Source organism: Alligator mississippiensis, chromosome 4 (assembly GCF_030867095.1).
Source record: "Alligator mississippiensis isolate rAllMis1 chromosome 4, rAllMis1, whole genome shotgun sequence".
Lineage (NCBI taxonomy): Eukaryota > Metazoa > Chordata > Crocodylia > Alligatoridae > Alligator > Alligator mississippiensis.
In genome coordinates, this window is record NC_081827.1 from 89,344,441 (window position 1) to 89,364,459 (window position 20,019).

A 20,019-nucleotide genomic window follows, 5' to 3' on the forward strand; every position below is an offset into this window, starting at 1 on the left:
CCCTGTAGGGTCTATCACGAAGGCCACTAATCATGCGAGTGGCCCTCCTCTGACCCTCTCCAGAGTCTCCACATCCCTCTTGAAGCGTGGTACCCAAAACTGGACACAGTACTCCAACTGCAGCCTGACCAGTGCCACATAGAGGGGGAGCATCACCTCCTTTGATCTATTAGTCATGCACCTGCTAATGCACAACAAGGTGTGATTGGCCTTGTTGATGGCTTCATTGCACTATCGGCTCATGTTCATCTTGGACTCAATTATGACTCTGCCTCCGAGCTGCTGAGAAGGACACTCCCCAACCTATAGGTGTGCTGGGAATTCCTCCTTCCTAGGTGGAATACCCTAAATTTATCTTTATTAAATTGCATCTTATTTCTCTCTGCCCATTGATCCAACCTGTCCAGGTTGGCCTGAATCTGCTCCCTGCCCTCCGGTGTACTAACTTTGCCCCATAACTTGGTATCATCAGTGAACTTGGAGAGGGTGCTCTCCACACCCTCGTCCAAATCGCTGATGAAGGTATTAAATAATAATCGGTCCGAGGACCAAACCCTGTGGGACCCCACTGCCCACCTCCCTCCAGGCCGAGAAGGAGCCATCCACTCTCTGGGTGCAGTCCCCAAGCCAGTTGGCCACCCTGCAGCTCAGTTTGGGACAGATTTGGAGAGTCTTTCCCCACTGTTCATGCCCCCTGGGGACAGAGGAATAAAGCAGGCACAGCTCCCCTCAACTTTACTAGACTGAGGATCACCCATTGAGCGTCTATACTGCTCCTTCTCCTGGAAGGATTTCTACTGGAGCAACTTTCTCAAGAATTTTTCCCAGTAGAAATGAACATCTGCATGCAGTCTCAGTCTTTGGCAGATCACCAAAAGAAGGGAACCTCTAATGAAAGCATTCTTCTTTTAGCACTCAAGATCCTGTGCAAAAGCAACACATTTATCTTATATAGAAAGAACAGTTTTCCTAAATGTTCCAGTTCACCGGCCACTGTACTCAAGGTAAGTAGTTTACTTCTCTATTCTCTCAAGCACAGATTATGTCATGCCAACGACCCTTAGTATTCCGAAAAAACAGGGAGCCAGAGATCACAGAAAATTAGGGTTGTAAGGGACCTCTGGAGGTCATCTAATCCAACATCCTGCTCAAAGCAGGCCTATACCCAACTATATCATCCCAGCCAGCCACCTTTTAAAGAGACACTGTTAAAAAGAAAGGCACAATATTTTAAAATAGTTAAAATGTTCCCGAAAGCATTTTATTTCTATTCAAAGGAGGTATCTTGCTACTGAAACAATTTGCTGAAGTGCTGGCAATCTAAACCATCATAGCATTACGTTATTACAAAAGATTCAAGAGGTAAGCTACAGTGGCTTGTGGTTCAATGCAAAAAAAAAGCAGAAAAGGAAAAACTATATATTTAGAAATTACTTGGTTTTAATGTCCCACAACATCTATTCCTAATTTGTTCTGGTAACCTTATTTCCAGGCCTGCAACTCCACTTGTGACTGGCAGTGTAGAAAGGACAGTCTCATTCCTAGCTGTCAGCCCTATTTCTGCAACTGAATTTTTATGTAGCTCACTACCCCATTTGTAAGTGCTGCACTGATCTAAGATATTAGTAATAGGTTAAAATACTGTTATTGATTTTTTTTTTAAATTGCAAGTGTTCCTTTATACCAATAGTTTGTAGAAGCAAAGTAAAACCTCACCTTAAGCGATTCAAGCTGATAAACAGCATTGAGGCAAGTATCTTACCTAGCCTGCATCCAGCCTTTAGGCCAGAGCGGTTTCACTTCTGTCTCCATAAAGGTCTTGAGGTAATCTTCTGGAGACTGACTTCTATTTGGCTCTAGTTCATAACATCCCAGCTTGATCTTGACAAGGTTACACAACAAAGCTCTGTTGAAAAGCACGAAACAGGAATGAAACATGCAATGAACTATAAGCACCCTATAAGCACCTAGTTTGAATGCTAAACAGAAAGTAATGGAGGAATGGAAAAAAAACCAAACACTGTCATTACATGATAGCAGTTCAGTAGCTTATGCGAGAAGAGTTCATCAGTTTCAATCTAGTTTTGTGGAAAACATGTCAAATGAAAAACAGCTGTCTTAACTGGGATAAAGTCTTTGTTCTCTCAATTTCCTCCAGGTCTTGTAGCTAACTGCTTCCACTGTTAAAGTGTCCTCCTACTGTCTTCGTGTCTTTTTACTATGGCCTCACCATATATGGAACTAGCTCCTTAACCCAATCTGACATGGTCCCCTCTCTTCTCCTTGAAGCAGATTATATCCAAAATCCATTTTGTACCACGACATTCTATTTAGTTATACTGAAAGCTTCTCTCAAGAGGTACTCTTTATAGACACTAAAAACTCGGCTTCAAGTTTTGTTCAATCTAACAAAAAAAAACAACAACCCCTATTATGTCAAGCCTTAGTGGAAAGCTATATGAAAACTAAAGTTTTCCTTTGGCCCCTAACAGGTAGTCCCTTTAAATTAATCTCAGATATACTGCTCACATGTATTACATATATGTACAAAGAAAGCTTGGTTTGCTGTTGTTTATGGTGTACCTGTGAATATGTAAAGACTTCAGCATCTGGAAACTGAATCCAGAGCATTTCACTAATAATATCAGTTTCTTCTCTTTAAAATTTACCAATATGGGTAAAACTAAAGCTGATTTAGCAAGATTCTTTTGCTAAAATATTTTCAGTAATCATCTTATTTCCTAGAGCAGATAAGATTTTAGTATCTCAGGAGAGATTCTGTACTATATCTACAAGGTAAAAAGGAACAGAATCACAGCTCAAAGGAAAGGAGGACTAAAGTGGCTTTAGTCACCCTTGCCTCTTTCTGATCCTGGATTGCTCAGGGAGTGGAAAGGTCACTGGACCTGGAGAGCCTCTTTCATTAGAATAGCCACCTTGAACTACCATACCGACAAGTGGGCTAAACAGAAACACTACAAAGCTGTGCAATACAGCCCTACTCCAGCACACACCCCTATAATACATTTCAAAGACTGTCTGCAAGGATACCTTATTTGATCTTACATCTTTCTACCTCTTGAATAATCCTCTTGTGACTAGATGTGGGTTTTTACTACAGAGCTCTTATGTGATGCAAAAGTACTGAAATGGGAGCAAGACATTGACTCTTTAGATGTTATGAATTCATAGCATCTGATGAAGTTGGATGTTGCCTACAAAAGCTTACGAATATCTGAACTCGTTTCTAAACGAGTTAGTCTTTAAGGTGCCATCCTGCCTTGTCTTTTGCTTGATTTCAGACCAAGTAAAATTTATGTGGTTTATAAGTCATTCTGCCCCTTCCCATGCCTCTATAAATAATTCTACTCTGAAGCATGCATTATTAGATAGCACTGGGCTGGACCAAGGGTATCAAAGCTAATACAAGGTAAAGAAGGGTAGAGTTATGTCGCACCTCACAGTATCATCCCAGTGGAATTTCTTCCTTGGCCCCACAATCCTCTTTCCTGGCTTCTCATCATCATCTTCCTCCGACCCATTCTTCTCTCGTTCATCTTCTGCTAGCAATCTAAGGACAGAACAATTGTTTATGGAAGGAAGACACCGAGAGAGTATTTTCCCCAGATCATAAACACTCTTAAGTGAGTGTTTATGATCCTCTCCAGAAAGAGAGGAGAGCTGCCCTCAGTTGTTCATATGCCTATCTAAAGAGGCAAATATTTGACCTTCCCCTGTCCTATTTTTCTCCATCTCTCATCATCTCTAGCAAGGTACATCAAGTAGTCTCACTCTCATTTGTCTGCAGGGTTTGTTTTGTTTTTTTTTAAAGGGGTGGGGGAGAAAGAGTGGGGAAGGACAGGCTTTGCATTTTGTTTTGGCAAGATCTTGCTTCATTTGTTGATCAACAAAGAGTGTGCTTTTGGCGAGGCTGAGGCTTTGTTTGAACAACAGGAGAACAGTTTGGGGAATCTTTCTTTTAAGAGGTTCTCTTAGAGTATAGGTCGATGATCTTGTAGCAGGTTCCACCGTTGGACAGCATGCAGTAACCAGGTGAGTGGTTGATGGGGGTTTTCTTTCTGTACTGCAATAGGTTTCTGTGGTATGTTAGGGTGACTCAAAAAGATGCAGTCTTGGACAGTGATAGCTTCTTTCCCAGACCTGAGGAAAGATGCTTGGAACTCCAAAAGCTTGTCCCCTTCTCTTCCAACTATACAAAGTGGTCCAAGAAAATATATTGCCTCACCTTACAAATCTTCCTTTCCTCATATGTTATGGTCATCAAAACTGCACCACCACCACCCGCTTTGCTACAGAAGTGCTGCTATTCATGCTATGAATCTGCTGACAAAATGCAACATGACCAATCAATTCTCATCCCTCCCATCCAATCCCAAATCTAAATCAGCTGCCTGTTAACTGCCTAAAGGAAACAGGCATAACGTGGACAAGAACATTAAAACATCTCAATTCCATTTCCTCTGTCAGCCAACTACTTAAGGGCCTTCAGTAATTTGTAACCTCTGATCTCACCCATCCTTAAATCCACCTCAAATCCACCTACTCTAGACTTCCTTTCAGAGTTATTTGACAGCTTTACTTACAATAAGGCACACGAATTGATGTAAATTGGGATGTGAACTTACAGCATATTAATGACTCTTTAGTAACTGCTTGGGAACTTGGTCTTATCCTGTGGTAAATGCAAGGCAGTTTATGCCTCAATGAATAATTCATGGTAATTTGTTTGTGTGCCCATACTTTTAACCTGAAAAAATTTAGGAGCACCTTTCCACGATTTCCTTCTACACTTTTGCAGGCTCTGAGTGTGTTGCCTTAGCAGCATTCATAAGACAAAAATTGAGATAAAATAGAACCACATTTCTTGCTCATAGTTCCCTAGGGTAGCCAAAACAGCCTTACCCTGACTTCAGAAGTACGTACTTCGCATTTTTGGCTTGACTGCGGGCCTGGCAGTCTTCCTGGTATTTGCATAACTGTTCAGGCATGACATTGCTGACAGCCAGCTTCAGCTTTTGCAGTGGTTCCCTCAAACGGTCATCCTAGGAAAAGGCAAACAAAGTAAGTTTGGTATATAACTAGTGTAAAGCATATACCCAAGATTAGTTATTGCTCCAAAAATACACTACTAATTTTGAAGACTCATTTTAGTCTTTCAGGATGTTTCACAGGACTGTTAACAGTCCAAGAAACAACTATGCCTTGACAGCAAAGCAAAGAGCATTCAAATTCCCCCCTCCATGGTTCTCTAAAAAGACCTCCTCCCACCTCATTTGGGCCCATACTGATGCAAAGTGACATGCATAGTTTTCCAACTCTAATATATACAACTCCTCCAAACCAAGAGATTAAAAAGGAAAAAGAAGAGAGACCAGTAGGAAGGAAACATTTCTACCTTCAAAACATTAGTGCTTAGTCTTTCTAGATTACCTTTTTTTACTGAAAGACGAAAAATATCTGAAAGAACAGTAAGGTTGACAAGCCTGTGTCCCTCAGATTAGTTTTTAATATAACTGACAGATTTTGGCCAGTCTGGATACTGAGCATGACCAAGTCCCGCAAGTCAGGACTCCAAATGAAAAAAAATGAAGGCTTCAAATGCAATATTATACTGTGCATTTACCATCTGCACCATTTCTAGTTCTCCATTTGCATCTTCTGACTTTTTCTTACCTTTGCCTGTGGTAACTGTTTGCCAAGAAAGCTATAACAATGGTTCAATATTCAGCAAAAGGGTGCAGAAACGCATTAAATTCCTTTCCAGAAGGAACTTTTGCTTTATAGAACTTTCAGATCTTGAAAAGACATGGCCCCAAACTCATCCATACCCAGATTTAGAGCCTACCAGGTCTACTCTATCATCCAGTCATATCAATACAATATGCCATCTTTACTAATCAACAAATAAAAATACATATATTCATATTTCAAAACAAAGCAACTATAGAAATGGAGCATAAAGAAACATCAAACAGACCTAAGCATAAGGGCAGCGTGACCCTGAATTTGTGATAAAGGGTTATATGGCTACTGCTTTCTTCGTTGGGCAATTTTTGATTCATTTGCTGTGCACAGTGTTAACCATCTAATCTACCATTAAAACAAAGCTAGGAAGTAGTTACAACTGCAGCCACCTTCACATTTAATCTGCATACAGCATAAATGAAGCCATTTTATATGCATCTCCATAAATGTTTGACATTGAACTACCTCTCAGGATGCTTGTAATCTTACATTCAAAAGGTAACTTCTTAAACAGCCCCAGAACAGATCCAAAAGGTCCTTCTGTATAGGAAACCCGCTGCTGCTCTTTTCTCCCACATTGTGCCCTCATAATTACACACATATATTCCTGCTGGAGCCACTCCCTCTTTTTACCTGGACATTGAGGTGCAACTTCTTCAGACGCTTTATCAGTGTGTCCTTATTGCATGGCACAAAAGCCTCAAGGTGGGAGTACACTCCATTGCGGATGGCAGGATTTATCTCCTGTAACTGTAGCTCAATACTGACAACAAGAAACAAACAGACAGCAAACTATAAAGGTACTCCAGGATGAAGATGAAGACTGCACAGAAGGCTGAGGAAGTCTGTATGCATTGCATATTCTAGTTGTGTGTGGATAAATTAACTTGGGATGTTTTTTTAATACCTAGACCAGGGTGTCAAACACTTAGCCCACGGGCTGGATTTGAAACCGTATGTTCCAGTCTGTGGGGTGCTGGACCAACCCCATGTGAGAGCCTCAGCCTTATGTACTGCATCTGTGTGCCCTGCATGCTGGTTCTGGGGCCAGTATAGATTGGGTCATGCCAAAACCAGCGCAAAGGGCCTGCCTGGCCCCACGCACAATACACGCAGGCCCGAGGGCTTGCAGTTCATGCAGCAAGCAAGGCAGCCACAGGGCATAAGCTGCCTGCAACATGTGGGCAGGATTTGGCACTGCACGTGGCAAGAGGAATCTTGAGTCTGGGCTCCATGCAGGACCCCAGACACATCCCCTGTCCTGCCTGCAGTGCCAGGTCCAGCCTGTGCGCCGTGGACAGTACACCCCCCACCATGCCAGCCAGACATGCACAGCAAACCCAAGACACGGTGCATGCTGCACAGGATAGGCAGGCTGGACCTGGCATTGTGGGTCCTGCACAGGGGTTGGTCCCAATCCAGCCCTCAAACCAACACAGACTCTTATCTGGCTCATAGGGCCAGAAGTGTTTGACACCCCTGCCTTAGACTAATTGTTGCTGAGATATATCTCCATTAATGGGTAACAAAAGCCTAATTCAATAACAATTCTGATGTACATGCACATGGCCATGTGCATCATGATTCTGTATATCATTCAAATTTCAGTTACTTTCCCAATCATGCCAGGCATGGCTCTGTTTTGGCCATTACATTTTTTTTTTTTTAAAACAATTTTGATAACATTTCCAAATTGTTGTTAAGCTGAACCGTGATTCTATGAGACAAGCAGAAGAACAAAACAAGGCAAAAAACAACCTTCTACACCAGACATTGGGACGCATGGATTTGAGAATTATAGTGGGCTATTTTTCTTTAATAAAATCTGAAGCAGTTTTAGCTTATGAAAATGTGGGAGAGTTGGGAAAGGATGGGAAAAATTCAACAGAACTCTGCCAACGAACTCAAGAACACAATGCACTGCAAAACATTTCACACTGGATGAACTATACATATAATGACGACTACCAGAGACAAAAAGATTGTTAGCTAGTCACTAATCAATTTAGATTAACTTGGCTTTCCCTCCGAGTCTCTTTTCTTTCTTTAAGATCTTTGTTCCAGACATCGAAATATACCCCTCTTCCCTAAATAGACAAATCTGAAGAGGTGAGCACTTACTCCAGCAGAATATTGTTCATGTCCTGTGTGAAAAACTTCTTCCTGCCTTCTTCATCAAACAACTTGGCAGCCTGGAAAGACAGCAGTAAAAGTACCCAGAAGTTTATAGCACATTTCATCCCAAAGATATTTACAGATTTCAGCACTGCACAAACTAGAACCATAAATCTCACTCTCCAGAAATGCAAACACCGTTACAATGAAATACAATAAACCACATGAAAATTTTGAACACTAAGTGAAAAATATTGGTACAGCTAACTAAAAAAAAAAATGCAGAAAAAGTTCAGGTAGGCAAGACAATCATTTGGTTTGGAATGTGACCAGATTATTGGGAATAATATTTCATTCTTGCTAGATGGGCCAAAAGATCTTGTCACTAAAATAATAACTTATCAAGAGAGTTTACTAAAATAATGATGCTACCTCTGGGACAATGATTTTCTCCTTACTCCAAGGGAAGAGCACTATACTTAGCATATCAGAATAATAGGGGGCAGCAATGTACACATTCCTATTCAAGCCACTTAAGACTTTTCTTCTTAAGTGGCTTTGCCCAGCTGTAAATCCCTTAGTCTTTTCAGGCAGATCTACCCCTGTTCCTTCTGTCACACTTATTATAAAAAGGGACCACGTATACAAAAGAGGTACCCACTCCCTCTTTTCTGGTGCTGTCCCATATTCTCTCTGCATTTAGTCCTGTAATATGGATCCATCTGTACTCTCTCCTGCTGTTCTTGTGTCTTTGCACAGTCACTCTTGCTGGGAAAGAGGCAGATCTGTTCCTACTCAGAACAAGAAGCAATGGTCTCAAATTGCAGCAAGGGAGGTTTAGGTTGGATATTAGGAAAAAACTCTCACTAGATGGGTGGTGAAGCACTGGAAAAGGTTACCTGGAGAGGTGGTAGAATCTCCATCGCTGGAGGTTAAGGCCCAGCTTCACAAAGCCCTGGCTGAAATGATCCAACTGGGGACGATTCTGCTTTGAGCAGGAGGTTACACTATATGAACTTCTGAGGTCCCTTCCAACCCTAATTATTCTATGATTCTCCTTCACACTACAGTAGTTTTAATGTCCTTCCTTAGAAAGTCCCTGTGGAGAGCTCTCCAGCTTCTGCTATTGTCAAATAGACTGGCCTCTTGCTGTCCTTACAGCATGATAGCAGCCCAGGAAACAGGAGACACTGAGCTATCAATAAGGTCTTCCTCTAACTTTCTCCATTCTTCACATTTGTAGGAGAATCCACAGGTGAAAAGACACTTCTTCCTTTTCTATTTATGTTCAGGTGCTAGGATTAGATAACATCCAAAGGAGAGAAAGGGTGAGCCTGTAAACCACAGGGTATGAGCCATGTGTCATTCTACCATATAACAGAAGTAAATGACAGTTGACACCTGGTGAACCTGACCACACACACACACACACACACACACACACAGTAATATGAAATTTAAACATATAGAAAAAAATTCTCCAATATGTTGAAAGTAACCCACTACTGAGACCATATAAAATTTTTAAAAAAGTTACTCACAGATGACAGTCTCGAGTTGACAATATTCTTTAATTCAACAAAATACCTGTTTTACTCTTTAGAAAAAAAAGAAAATTCAAAAAAATAGAATCTTTGACTATCTGTCAACATTTTGTATGGCAAAGTAATTTAATACTCAGTAAGAAATCGGGTCTTATTTTACATATTTTGTCCTTCCAATCTACTAGACAATTTTTTAGTAGCACATTAAATGTAAGTGCTGAAAGTCTAAGATGTTTTAACAGCACTGAAACATTTGCTCTGCAAAAAGACTACTAAGAAATTCTGTAAACTTTTAGAAGTGATTTTTAAAGAGAAGTTATCAAAGGACTGGAGGTTTAGTTTTAAGCCTTCCAATCCCAGTGTACCTCTAAAAAGTTAATTATTTGAAGCGGATCATACACTGAATTATCATTCCTCAGGCGGGCAATACTGCTAGTGTTTTTCATCCCAATTCCAACACTTATTTCAGTTATTTTGTACTAAGTTGTCTTGTATTTTTTTAGTTGAGTTTTAAAAGAAGTGAGGAAAAAAAAAAGATTCAGATGGTGTATGAGTCAAGTTGATCAGAGTAACTAAAAATGACTAACATCCTTGGGACTTGTGTTCCACAGAAAAAGGCATACATTCCCAAGACACAAAGGGGTCAAAGTATGATTTCACTGGAGTAGGCCTCCATTGAAGTGCGAAGCATCTGCAGGTTCAGAATCATTCTACCATGTCTATTCCTCTAGGCGAAAATTGAGCTGCTCACTTGTAGTCTAAATACCACATACTCTTTAGAACAAGCTAACTATTATTACAATAGAAAAAAGCCATATTGTAGCTTCCCAGTTAGACTGCTTGATGATGGAGTTTTAAACCGTATTTAAATAATCAACTGCCTTTCAAATAGATCATTTAATAAGCCAACTTGTATTTTAAACAAAGTATGTGCTCTCCTACATGCAAGGAATGACTCTAAAAAAGGAACTTGAAAATTGCCAACACTGGAAAAAATAATCTTTGAATTAAGTCTATGGGAGCCATTTTGCTAATGTTCACTTCCAAAATGTTTTCCTCGCCAACTGTTTAAACAAGGTGACCACAATTTCACTGTAGGCCAAGAAAGCACCTAAAATGTAGTTGTTATTATTATTAACAACAACAACAACAACAACAACAAAATTGCAACCTAGCTTTCTGTCCCAAATTTTAAGCTTGGGATAGATAAGTCACCATGCTATTCAGAAACATTAATAATAAAATGCTGACTGAAAATTTAAAGGAATGACTGAATAAAAGTTTCCCAGACCAACTGTAGGCCATGAGAAATGGCTAAGTGGATGGTCAATTTGGGTAGGAACACCGTCACTTCCGGGCTCTGGAACAAGTCTGTTTCTAGATATGCTATATGTGAATGAAGACTCTCACTAAGCAATATTGTAGAACCTGCAAAGTTGGTAAAAAAAAGTTACTACTGTAGACACAACATTCTCTTTCATTAACCTTTACAATTATTATTATGGCCACCACCCACTCATTTTAAAGGATTATAGTTAGTTATACAGGTCAAAGTAAGATTTTTTAAATAAACTTGTATACAGAATAAAGGTGTGAGGGATTTATAAAAGAATCTTCCAAATCCTTGTGAAGAAAGATCAGATTAGCTGAAAGGAATACATTTAAACGCCACCCTTGCACAAATCTATGGTCCAAAAAATTGGGGTTTAATAAAATGGCACTGTTTCCAAACCTTAAGAAAAACAATGTTTATATTTCCATTGTTTTAATTCATATGCAGATATATCTAAATAATCCTTCCCCTGTAGCATCTGCATTTCAAACACTGCAAAAGCTCCTCCAATAGTAGGAGAACTTGGACATGAAAGTCTTGAGAAATGACCAACTTATTTTCAACTTCCAGGCTGACCTGCACAAATGAAACAAGTAATATGGAGGGGCAGACAGTGGGACACAATATATATAATATATACATTTATTACTGAAAATATATAAAATATGTAACTGAAAATACACAAACACACTTTTCAGTTGCATATTTTTATATATTTTTAGTAATATATTTTTTCAGTTTGCCACCCTGACTGCAATAAGAAAATAAACTTTTAAAGATATCAAAAGGTTTTCTACTCAACAAGGTTTCACTTAGTTACCAAGAAGGGCAAACTTACAATAGACTTTATTAGAAAAAGTCAGGCACACTAGCAAAGAATGAAAAAAACAAACAAACAGATGTAGATGGTATGAAGTTATCTACTCCATCCAGAGTTAGATTTCTCTCTACAAAATGTTAACCTCTTTGCTTAGTCTAGTTTAGCTCAAGTGGCTAAGCTACCAGCCTCTGCTGGAAAACATTCCACCAGTTATTTTAAACTGAAAATAAACTAAGCCATCTTGCAACTGGGAAAGATCTACTTTACAACCTACACTTCCCTTTGCTTAATATCTGATTTGTCTAGTTACAACCACTGGAGTTAATCTGAACAATTCCTTCTTTAGTGTTCCTACCAGTATTTCAAGTTTATGAAGTGCCAAGTCAGACTGCAGCTATTTCTCTTGGCTCTTGACAACTCTGAGCATCCTTTACCAGTGAATTTATACTTACTATTCGAAGGTCTCCAATACGTTTTTCAAGTAGTACAGGCAGACCTTCTGGGAGGGCAGGCACCTGCTTGGGTGTCATGACCTGAGAGGTTTGGGTTGGCTGAGTGGCATTTCCATTTTCTCCTGACAGCTCAGACACTGGGCTGCCATCAGAGGCGCCATCAAGCAGCTTGTCAAAGTCAATATCTCCCAACATCTCCAGAGCACTTTCGGCTTCCTGCAAGAGCTCACGCTCACTTGTGCTACCAAAAATGGAGAGGACAGGATCAGGGACCCTGAGGTTCAAGTCAGAAACATCATTTCCAGTGCTGGCAGAAGAGGAAGGAGGTTTATTAGGAGTGGAGATGGAGGTTGCAACAGTCACTGGAGTTTTTGGATTGGATTCTTTCTGCCTCAAGGCTTCCTTCTCCTTTTGGAACTTCCGGAGCATGGCAGCAAGAGAAAGCGAGTCCTTGTACAACTTCTTCTTCTTCTTCTCAGACTTGTGTGAATTCAAGGCTATTACTCTGGAGAGAAAAGAGGCTTTTGTTGGGATTCATGGGACTTGCCAGGCCAAAGTTACTTTTCTCTAAGTATGCGTAAGTTCACTATTGTTCAGTGAAACAGCATTCCGGACATGCACCTTAAAACTTTCTTATCAAATGTTACAGAGGCCTGCACTAACCCCAAACTTCTTCCCGCACTGTTCAATACCACTGTATTTTAGTGGTAGTGCATATACTATCAAAGCAACATTTAACCTAATGAATAAAGAGCCAGTAGAGTTGTCATAGTTACAATGAGTCACACTTCTACACTGATTTCTTCTCAGTGTCGAAATGCACCTTGCACCCCAAACTTCTCAATGATAACCAGTTTTTTTGCAACTTGCTCATAAATATGGTGCAAGAGAACTTTTTTACTGAGAATTTTGAAGCGCAAGATTAGCATTTTTAGTCAACACAGCTTTTAGGGCTGTGCGAAATTTGACAGCTGTTTTGTTTCGGGCCGTTTCGGTGCCCGAAACACCAAATCCAAATTGAAACAAAAGGCTCAGTAACATCTCCGAAATGTTTCAGAAAATTTCAGAGTTTCAGAGCCGGGCTTGCATGGAAACAGCAATATGCTGTTGCCCTGCTGCACCACCTGGCTCTGCAGGGAGCAGAGATCTGCACCAGGGTCTCCTCACCTCTGCTGTCTGCCTTGCACAGCCCCATGTCGCCAAGACAGCACAGGGCAGGCAGCAGCGGCGAGGAGACTCCGAGTGTAGATCTCTGTTCCCTGTAGACCCAAGTCGCACAGCAGAGCAGTGCTAGTCCCTGCCATGCGACCTGGCTTCGCAGGGAGCAGAGATCCGGGGCTGCATGGGGTGGGCAGCGGTGGCAAGGAGACCCTGGTGAGGATCTCTGCTCCTTTCAGAACCAGGTTACGCAACAGGGACCAGCAGACTCGCTCCCCACTCTGTGCTGCTTCCCTGCCCTGCGACCCAGCGTGACAGGGGATCCATGCAGGGGTCTCCTCACCTGCATGGATGGTAGCAGCCCACCTCCTCCCCTGGGCAAGCCACACATAGCCCCATCCGGCTCCCTGCAGGGGCCCTGCAGCCCCACCCAGCTGGGTAGGGCTGTGTGAAGCCTGCAGCACATTCGAAACAGATTCAGCTGGAACAAAACAGGACAGTGATCCTAAACAAATTACTGTCCTCCAAAACGGGCAAACCCAAAACAGAATTGAAACAGCTGTTTCACACAGCCCCACCAACTTCTGGGCAGCTGGGGCCACCTACCATGTGGGCCACAGACCAAGTATCCTCCCCCTCCCCAGGGCTTCTCCCCCCATACTGGTTGCACAGGGCAGGCAGCCCTGTTTTGCCATCCTCATCTGCCCACACAGTGCAGGCAATACCCCACTCCTATTTCTCCCCCACTCCAGCACAGACAGTCCAGCTCTCCTCACACAGTGGACATAGCTGGGAGTTGCTGCATGCACAGCTAGAAGAGGGCAGAGGCTAGAATCCCCTCAGCTGCACACACAGCACAAGCAAACCAGCTCCCTCCTCCCAGCCATGCAGACTACACCCCCCACCCACCTCCACACAGGCATCTCAGCTCTTCTGCCGCGTGTGCAGCACCCCCCACCATGCAGCACCCACCTACAGTGCAGACAGGCTCCCTTCTCTGCTGTGCCCACTGCTAGGACATTTATAGTCTCATCCTGGCCACGGTGGCAGGAACAATGGAGGGAAGTTGGAAAGCTGAGGGAGGCAGGGTAGGGGTGGAAACAGAGGTTGAGCAGGAGCCTGAGGGTTGCATGCTAATGCTTTGGGGACTGCTAGCTGGACAGCCTAGGGTTAAATGCATAAAAATGGAGTGTTTTATAAGTTCCCCCTTGAAATCTCAAAAAAGGCTTCTTGATACGTATTACCAGCAACAACAGATTTTCAGAACCAATTCCTAGATACTCAGGAATAGAACATTTGTCAGATCATTTTACAGAAATCAATTTAAAGATTTTACTCCCTCCATACTAGTCATAGACCAGAGGTCAGTAACCTTTCACTAATGTGGGGCACAGATTGTGACCTGGCTGGCGCTGCAAGTCACTATTCCCCTTCCACTGCTCCAAGATCAGCAACCCAGTGAGCAGAGGCTACAGTGATATTAGCAAACCATTAGCAAAACACGAACCAGAACAAGTGGGCAGGGAATCAGAGCACCCTTAGTGAACTGCAGACTGTATCAGATCTTCAGAGGCTGTATCCAATCCCTTTGCAGGCCGAATCTAACCCACAGGGTGTATGTTGTCAACCCCCGCCACACAATCCAATGGCTCAAACTAACATTTTTCTCACTACCCTAAATGTCTGCCACTATCATGTATGTATAAAGTGTTGTTTCTATATCACAAGCCTCATCAAGATGCAACCGACAGCTCCCTTGCCATTCTGGGCACAAGCTACAGTGCTTAGCCAATGGCTATGGCTGTAAGAGTTAACACAAGACTCCGCCCCTTCAGTCTGCTGAAGAGACATGTGGCAGCCATCTTGGCAGCTTCCCTGCATGCAGTATTGCCAACCCCACCATATAAAAAAAAACACAAAACAAAAAAGAAACCCATGAGACAAACTCTGAAAAAAAAAAAATCCAAGCGATTTGGTATGCAAATCATGAGATGCTCCATTCTAGCCCCCTCTTCCCCCGGCTCCTTGCGCACATGCCCTGAGCAGCCCCCCTGCCTTTTGCGGCTCCTGGCTCAGTGCTGACTTGGTGGGGCTCCCTGCACCTCTCCTCCCGCCCAGTCTCCCTGGGACTTTGTGGCTAGTTCCAGCCCAGTTGGGGCCAGAAGAAAAAAAAATCCCAAGAGTTTGAGAGTTCTATCACAAGATCATGAGTTGGACTTAATTTTACTTAAAACTTCTCAAGAGTTTCAATTTCTGTGAGAGTTGTCATTACTGGTGCTGTCTCCAGGCTTGCTTCTTTTCCAACAAAGAAAACAACATCCCTGCTTAAAACATGCACCCCAATTTGGGGGAGCTGATTTTGTGGGAAAAAAGTGTGCCTGTTATAAGATTATACCCTTAGTAAACATTACTGCCCTGGCCCTACAGTATCTGTATTTTGGTGCAATAGACTGATTTTAGGCCTATCCCATTTCCATGCTGTTCTGATGTATACATTTCAACTGTTTCACTGAATAAAATTCAACATAAGACTCCCATTAAGAAGGATAAGGGGACATGATTTGCTTCTTGCTGCAGTGAGGTACCCTCTCCTACAACCCTACCAGACAAATCTATCCACAGACCAGACTTACCCCAACTGCTTAGGAACTTTCATTTTTCGAGGCTTTTTCTCCTTCTCTGTCCCTTCCTCTTTCCTCTTGCGCTTCTTCATCCCATGGTCCTCTCCTTCTTTTAACTTGGATACCTAAAGAAAGAAGCACATTGGTGACAGTATTACCACTACTGCTTTGTTTTTAAAGCAGTAAGTGATTTGGCTACCTCCTCTGGTAATTCCAATCTAACAACATTTAAAAAGCAGCCAAAAGGCACTCAAGGCACCCTTTATCTTATCAGCTTATCAAAAACGTAAATGTTCCAATTATATATTTTCTTGCTCTCTCTCTCTTTTTTTTTTTTCTTTAAACTTCTTACATCTTCAGAGAAGCATACAGATATAAACAATCTTGGACTTTACACTTTTCAGACCAGGACTACATCCTTGAATGGGTTTAACAGCAAAGAGCACAATGAGTTCCTTGATACTGATCTTTGGCAGTTCTTCCTTAATAATAAAAAGCAATGCATTTAAAAATGTAAAATAGCTAATTAAGTGAAAGTGTTCAGTAAGACCACTGGAGAAACCATGTTTGGCTCCACAGATACCATATTTACTCCAATATAAGAAGACCCCACCATCCCCATTAGCATAGAAAAAAGCCCCATATCTTATATTTGCATATCAGTAACCCCCCACCCATTACATACATTGGCTACCATTAAACTGCTGCTGAAGCAGCATGTGCTCAGTCACAGAAACCAGCTATGAAGCTGATTAAATGAAAGCCATGCTGAGCATGCCCATAACAAACATGCCCCACATTGGGCAAACACGAGTGGGAACCTACCACAAGGTTAGGTTAGTGCACACCATCTGAATAAGATATAGTGCCCATTGTGCTTAGTCCTCAGTGCCAACTTTTTCAAGTCATTGTGAACCACTACATCAAATATATTTGGACTTCCTTTTTACTCCCACAGCTGACTAGTGCCATTCTTTCCCATTTCCAATTATTCTGGTTTCTTCACCAGCCTTAAAATGTCTGACAAACATTGCCAAACTTCTATGTAGCTGAGAGGCTCTGTCACTCCTTCTCTCAGCTTCCTGTATGCCAATAGTGTGGCCCTACCCTGAATGGGGTGAAGACAGATTATACAGCCCTGCACCTTACCTGCATATATATTTTTGAAGGGTCCCAGGACTTTTGATAAGAAAACTCAGTTCCAGTCACAAGTAGGGGGCATGGAAAATGGTATATGAAGTGCGTGCACACACTGAGCAGTGTTGGGTTGTGGGGCTGTTGTTGATTCAGCAGGGCTCAATAAACTACATGCTGTTGATTCATTCTCAGCTCAATGAACTACATGGTAAAATCGTGAGTCTTTTCGCTCTGGTCTAATATAGATAGTAGATTTCATAGACATTAGGGCTGGAAGGGACCTCGGAAGATCATCGAGTCCAGCCCCCCGCCCAAAGGGCAGGACGTCAGCTGGGGTCATAGGATCCCAGCAAGATAAGCATCCAGTTTCATCTTGAAGGTGTTTAATGAAGGCGCTTGAACAACCTCCGGTGGCAGGCTGTTCCAGACCTTGGGGGCTCGGACAGGAAAGAAATTCTTCCTTATGTCCAGCCTGAAACGATCTTGTAGTAGTTTGTGACCATTCGTCCTCGTCATCCCTTGGGGCGCTCTGGTGAACAAACGTTCCCCTAGATACTGGTGGTCACCCCTGATAAACTTGTAGGTGGCCATCAGATCACCCCTGAGCCTGCGCTTTTCCAGGCTAAAGAGCCCCAGGGCTCTCAGCCTGTCATCGTAGGGTCTGCTTCCCTGACCTCTGATCATGCGCGTGGCTCTTCTCTGGACTCTCTCAAGCTTCTCCACATCCTTTTTGAATTGTGGAGCCCAAAACTGGACGCAGTACTCCAGCTGCGGCCTCACTAAGGCCGAGTACAGGGGGAGAATGACGTCCCGGGATTTGCTTGAGAAGCATCTATGGATGCAAGCCAGCGTTTTGGTCGCTTTACTAGCCGCAGCATCGCATTGCAGGCTCATGTTCATCTTGTGGTCAATGATGACCCCCAAGTCTCTTTCTTCCATAGTGCTAACCAACATAGTACTGCCGAACCTATAAGGATGCTGCGGGTTTTTTTTCCCCAAGGTGGAGAACCTTGCATTTATCGGCATTGAACACCATCAGATTCTCATCCGCCCAGTTGCTGAGCCTGTCCAGGTCAGCCTGGATCACCCGCCTGTTTTCTGGTGTGGATGCTTTGCCCCAAAGTTTGGTGTCATCAGCGAACTTGGCCAGTCTGCTTCTGACTCCAGTGTCCACATCATTAATGAAGATGTTGAACAGTATGGGTCCAAGGACAGAGCCCTGGGGGACCCCACTGGTCACAGGACACCACGATGAGTGACTTCCATCAATTACTACCCTCTGGGTCTGACCCCGGAGCCAATTTTCCAGCCAGTGGATCGTGGGGGACCCAAGGCGACAGTTGGCCAGTTTCTCCAAGAGACGATCATGGGACACCAGATCGAAGGCTTTTCTGAAGTCAAGATATATGACATCAATCTCATCTCCCTTGTCTAGGTGATAGGTCACCTGGTCGTAGAAGGAAATGAGATTGGTCAAGCAAGACCTACCCGCAACAAACCCGTGCTGGCTATCCCTTAAGATGTTGGCGTCGGCCAGTCCATTAAGGATGGCCTCCTTAATAAACTTTTCTAAGATCTTCCCCGGGATAGAAGTCAGGCTGATGGGCCTATAGTTAGCCGGATCCACTTTCCTCCCTTTCTTGAAGATAGGCACCACGTTGGCCTTCTTCCAGTCTTCGGGCACTACACCAGAGCGCCAAGAGTTTTCAAAGATCCGCGCTAGAGGCTGGGCTATGATGCTCGCCAGCTCCTTGAGTACCCTGGGGTGAAGATTGTCAGGGCCAGCTGACTTGAAGGTATCCAGCTTCTCAAGATGTTCCTTCACAAAGTCAGCATTAATGGAGGGCAGGGGATCACCCTCACCCGGACTTCCCGGCCCTGTAGCAGGCACGGGCGTCCCATGGGGCTGATGAAAGACTGACGCAAAGTACCTATTTAATAGGTTGGCTTTTTCCTGGGCGTCAGTTGTCAGTTGCCCCATCTGGTTCAGCAGGGGTCCAACGTTGCCCCTGCTTTTCCTCCGGCTCCCCACATATCTGAAAAAGGACTTTTTATTGTCCTTGATGCTCAAAGCTAGCTGGAGTTCAGTTGCAGCCTTGGCTTTCCTGGTCTGCTCCCTACAGGACCGGACCAGTGCAGAATAATCCTCCTTGGAGGTGACTCCCATCCTCCATCCTTTGTAGGCCTTTCTTTTTAGCCTCAGGAGGTCTGCTAGGTCCCTGGAGAGCCAGGGGGGCTGCTGTGCCCTCTTGCTGCCTTTCCTCCGAGATGGAATAGACTTAGTTTGTGCATTGAGGATCGCTCCCTTGAGGAGCAACCACTCTTCTTGAACTCCCCTCTTCCTGTGGTCACAGTCCCTTAGGGCCTCACTGACAAGCCTCCTGAGCTTGTCAAAGTCGGCTTTCCTGAAGTCAAGGACTTGCGTGTTGCTAACCGACTTGCCAGCTTTTCGGCGGATGGTGAAGGTGATCAGTTCGTGGTCGCTGTCACCCAGCTTCCCATCGATCACTAGGTCGCCGACTAGGTCCTCCCCAGTAGCCAGCACCAGGTTGAGCAGCGCTTTGCCTCTCGTTGGCCCATAGACTTCTTGAGTCAGGTAGAGGTCATCCACGCACGAGAGGAAGCTCTGCGACTGCTCAGATTTTGCTGAGCGATCCTCCCACGAGATGTCCGGGTAATTGAAGTCACCCATGACAACCATGGTCCTGGAGCAAGCTGCCTCAGCCAGTTCCTGGGCAAACTCCTGGTCAAGCTCAGGACTTTGGGTGCAAGGTCTGTAATAGACTCCCACCATTGTGTCCCCTGTGCCGTGTTCCCCACGGATTTTAACCCAGAGGGTCTCCAGCCGTCCACCCTGGTCGCCAATATCGGCTTGCAGGGACGCGTAGCTTTCCTTAACATAGAGAGCTACACCCCCGCCCCTTTTCTCTACACGATCCCTCCTGTACAGGGTATAGCCATCTATCCCCGTGGTCCAGTCATGGGTGGAGTCCCACCAGGTCTCCGTGATCCCTATGACATCGTAATTGTTTGCACTGAGCAGGAGGATGAGCTCCTCCTGCTTATTCCCCAA

At 43.5% G+C, this 20,019-nt stretch overlaps 1 protein-coding gene across 3 annotated transcripts in view; it reads right to left on the reverse strand.

Moving 5' to 3' along the window:
• UBN2 (ubinuclein 2) overlaps positions 1–20,019 on the reverse strand; it is an 83,395-nt gene that overhangs the window by 39,234 nt on the left and 24,142 nt on the right. For 2 of the 3 annotated variants that reach the window (XM_059726240.1, XM_059726238.1), the window contains exons 5-11: positions 15,822–15,934; positions 12,031–12,535; positions 7,888–7,958; positions 6,400–6,529; positions 4,924–5,063; positions 3,458–3,571; positions 1,763–1,906 (exon numbers count right to left, since the gene is read on the reverse strand). In XM_059726240.1, the coding sequence (XP_059582223.1) occupies positions 1,763–1,906; positions 3,458–3,571; positions 4,924–5,063; positions 6,400–6,529; positions 7,888–7,958; positions 12,031–12,535; positions 15,822–15,934 (1,217 nt within the window). The remainder of the gene's footprint in view (positions 1–1,762; positions 1,907–3,457; positions 3,572–4,923; positions 5,064–6,399; positions 6,530–7,887; positions 7,959–12,030; positions 12,536–15,821; positions 15,935–20,019) is intronic. The other variant, XM_059726239.1, reaches the window with a different exon arrangement.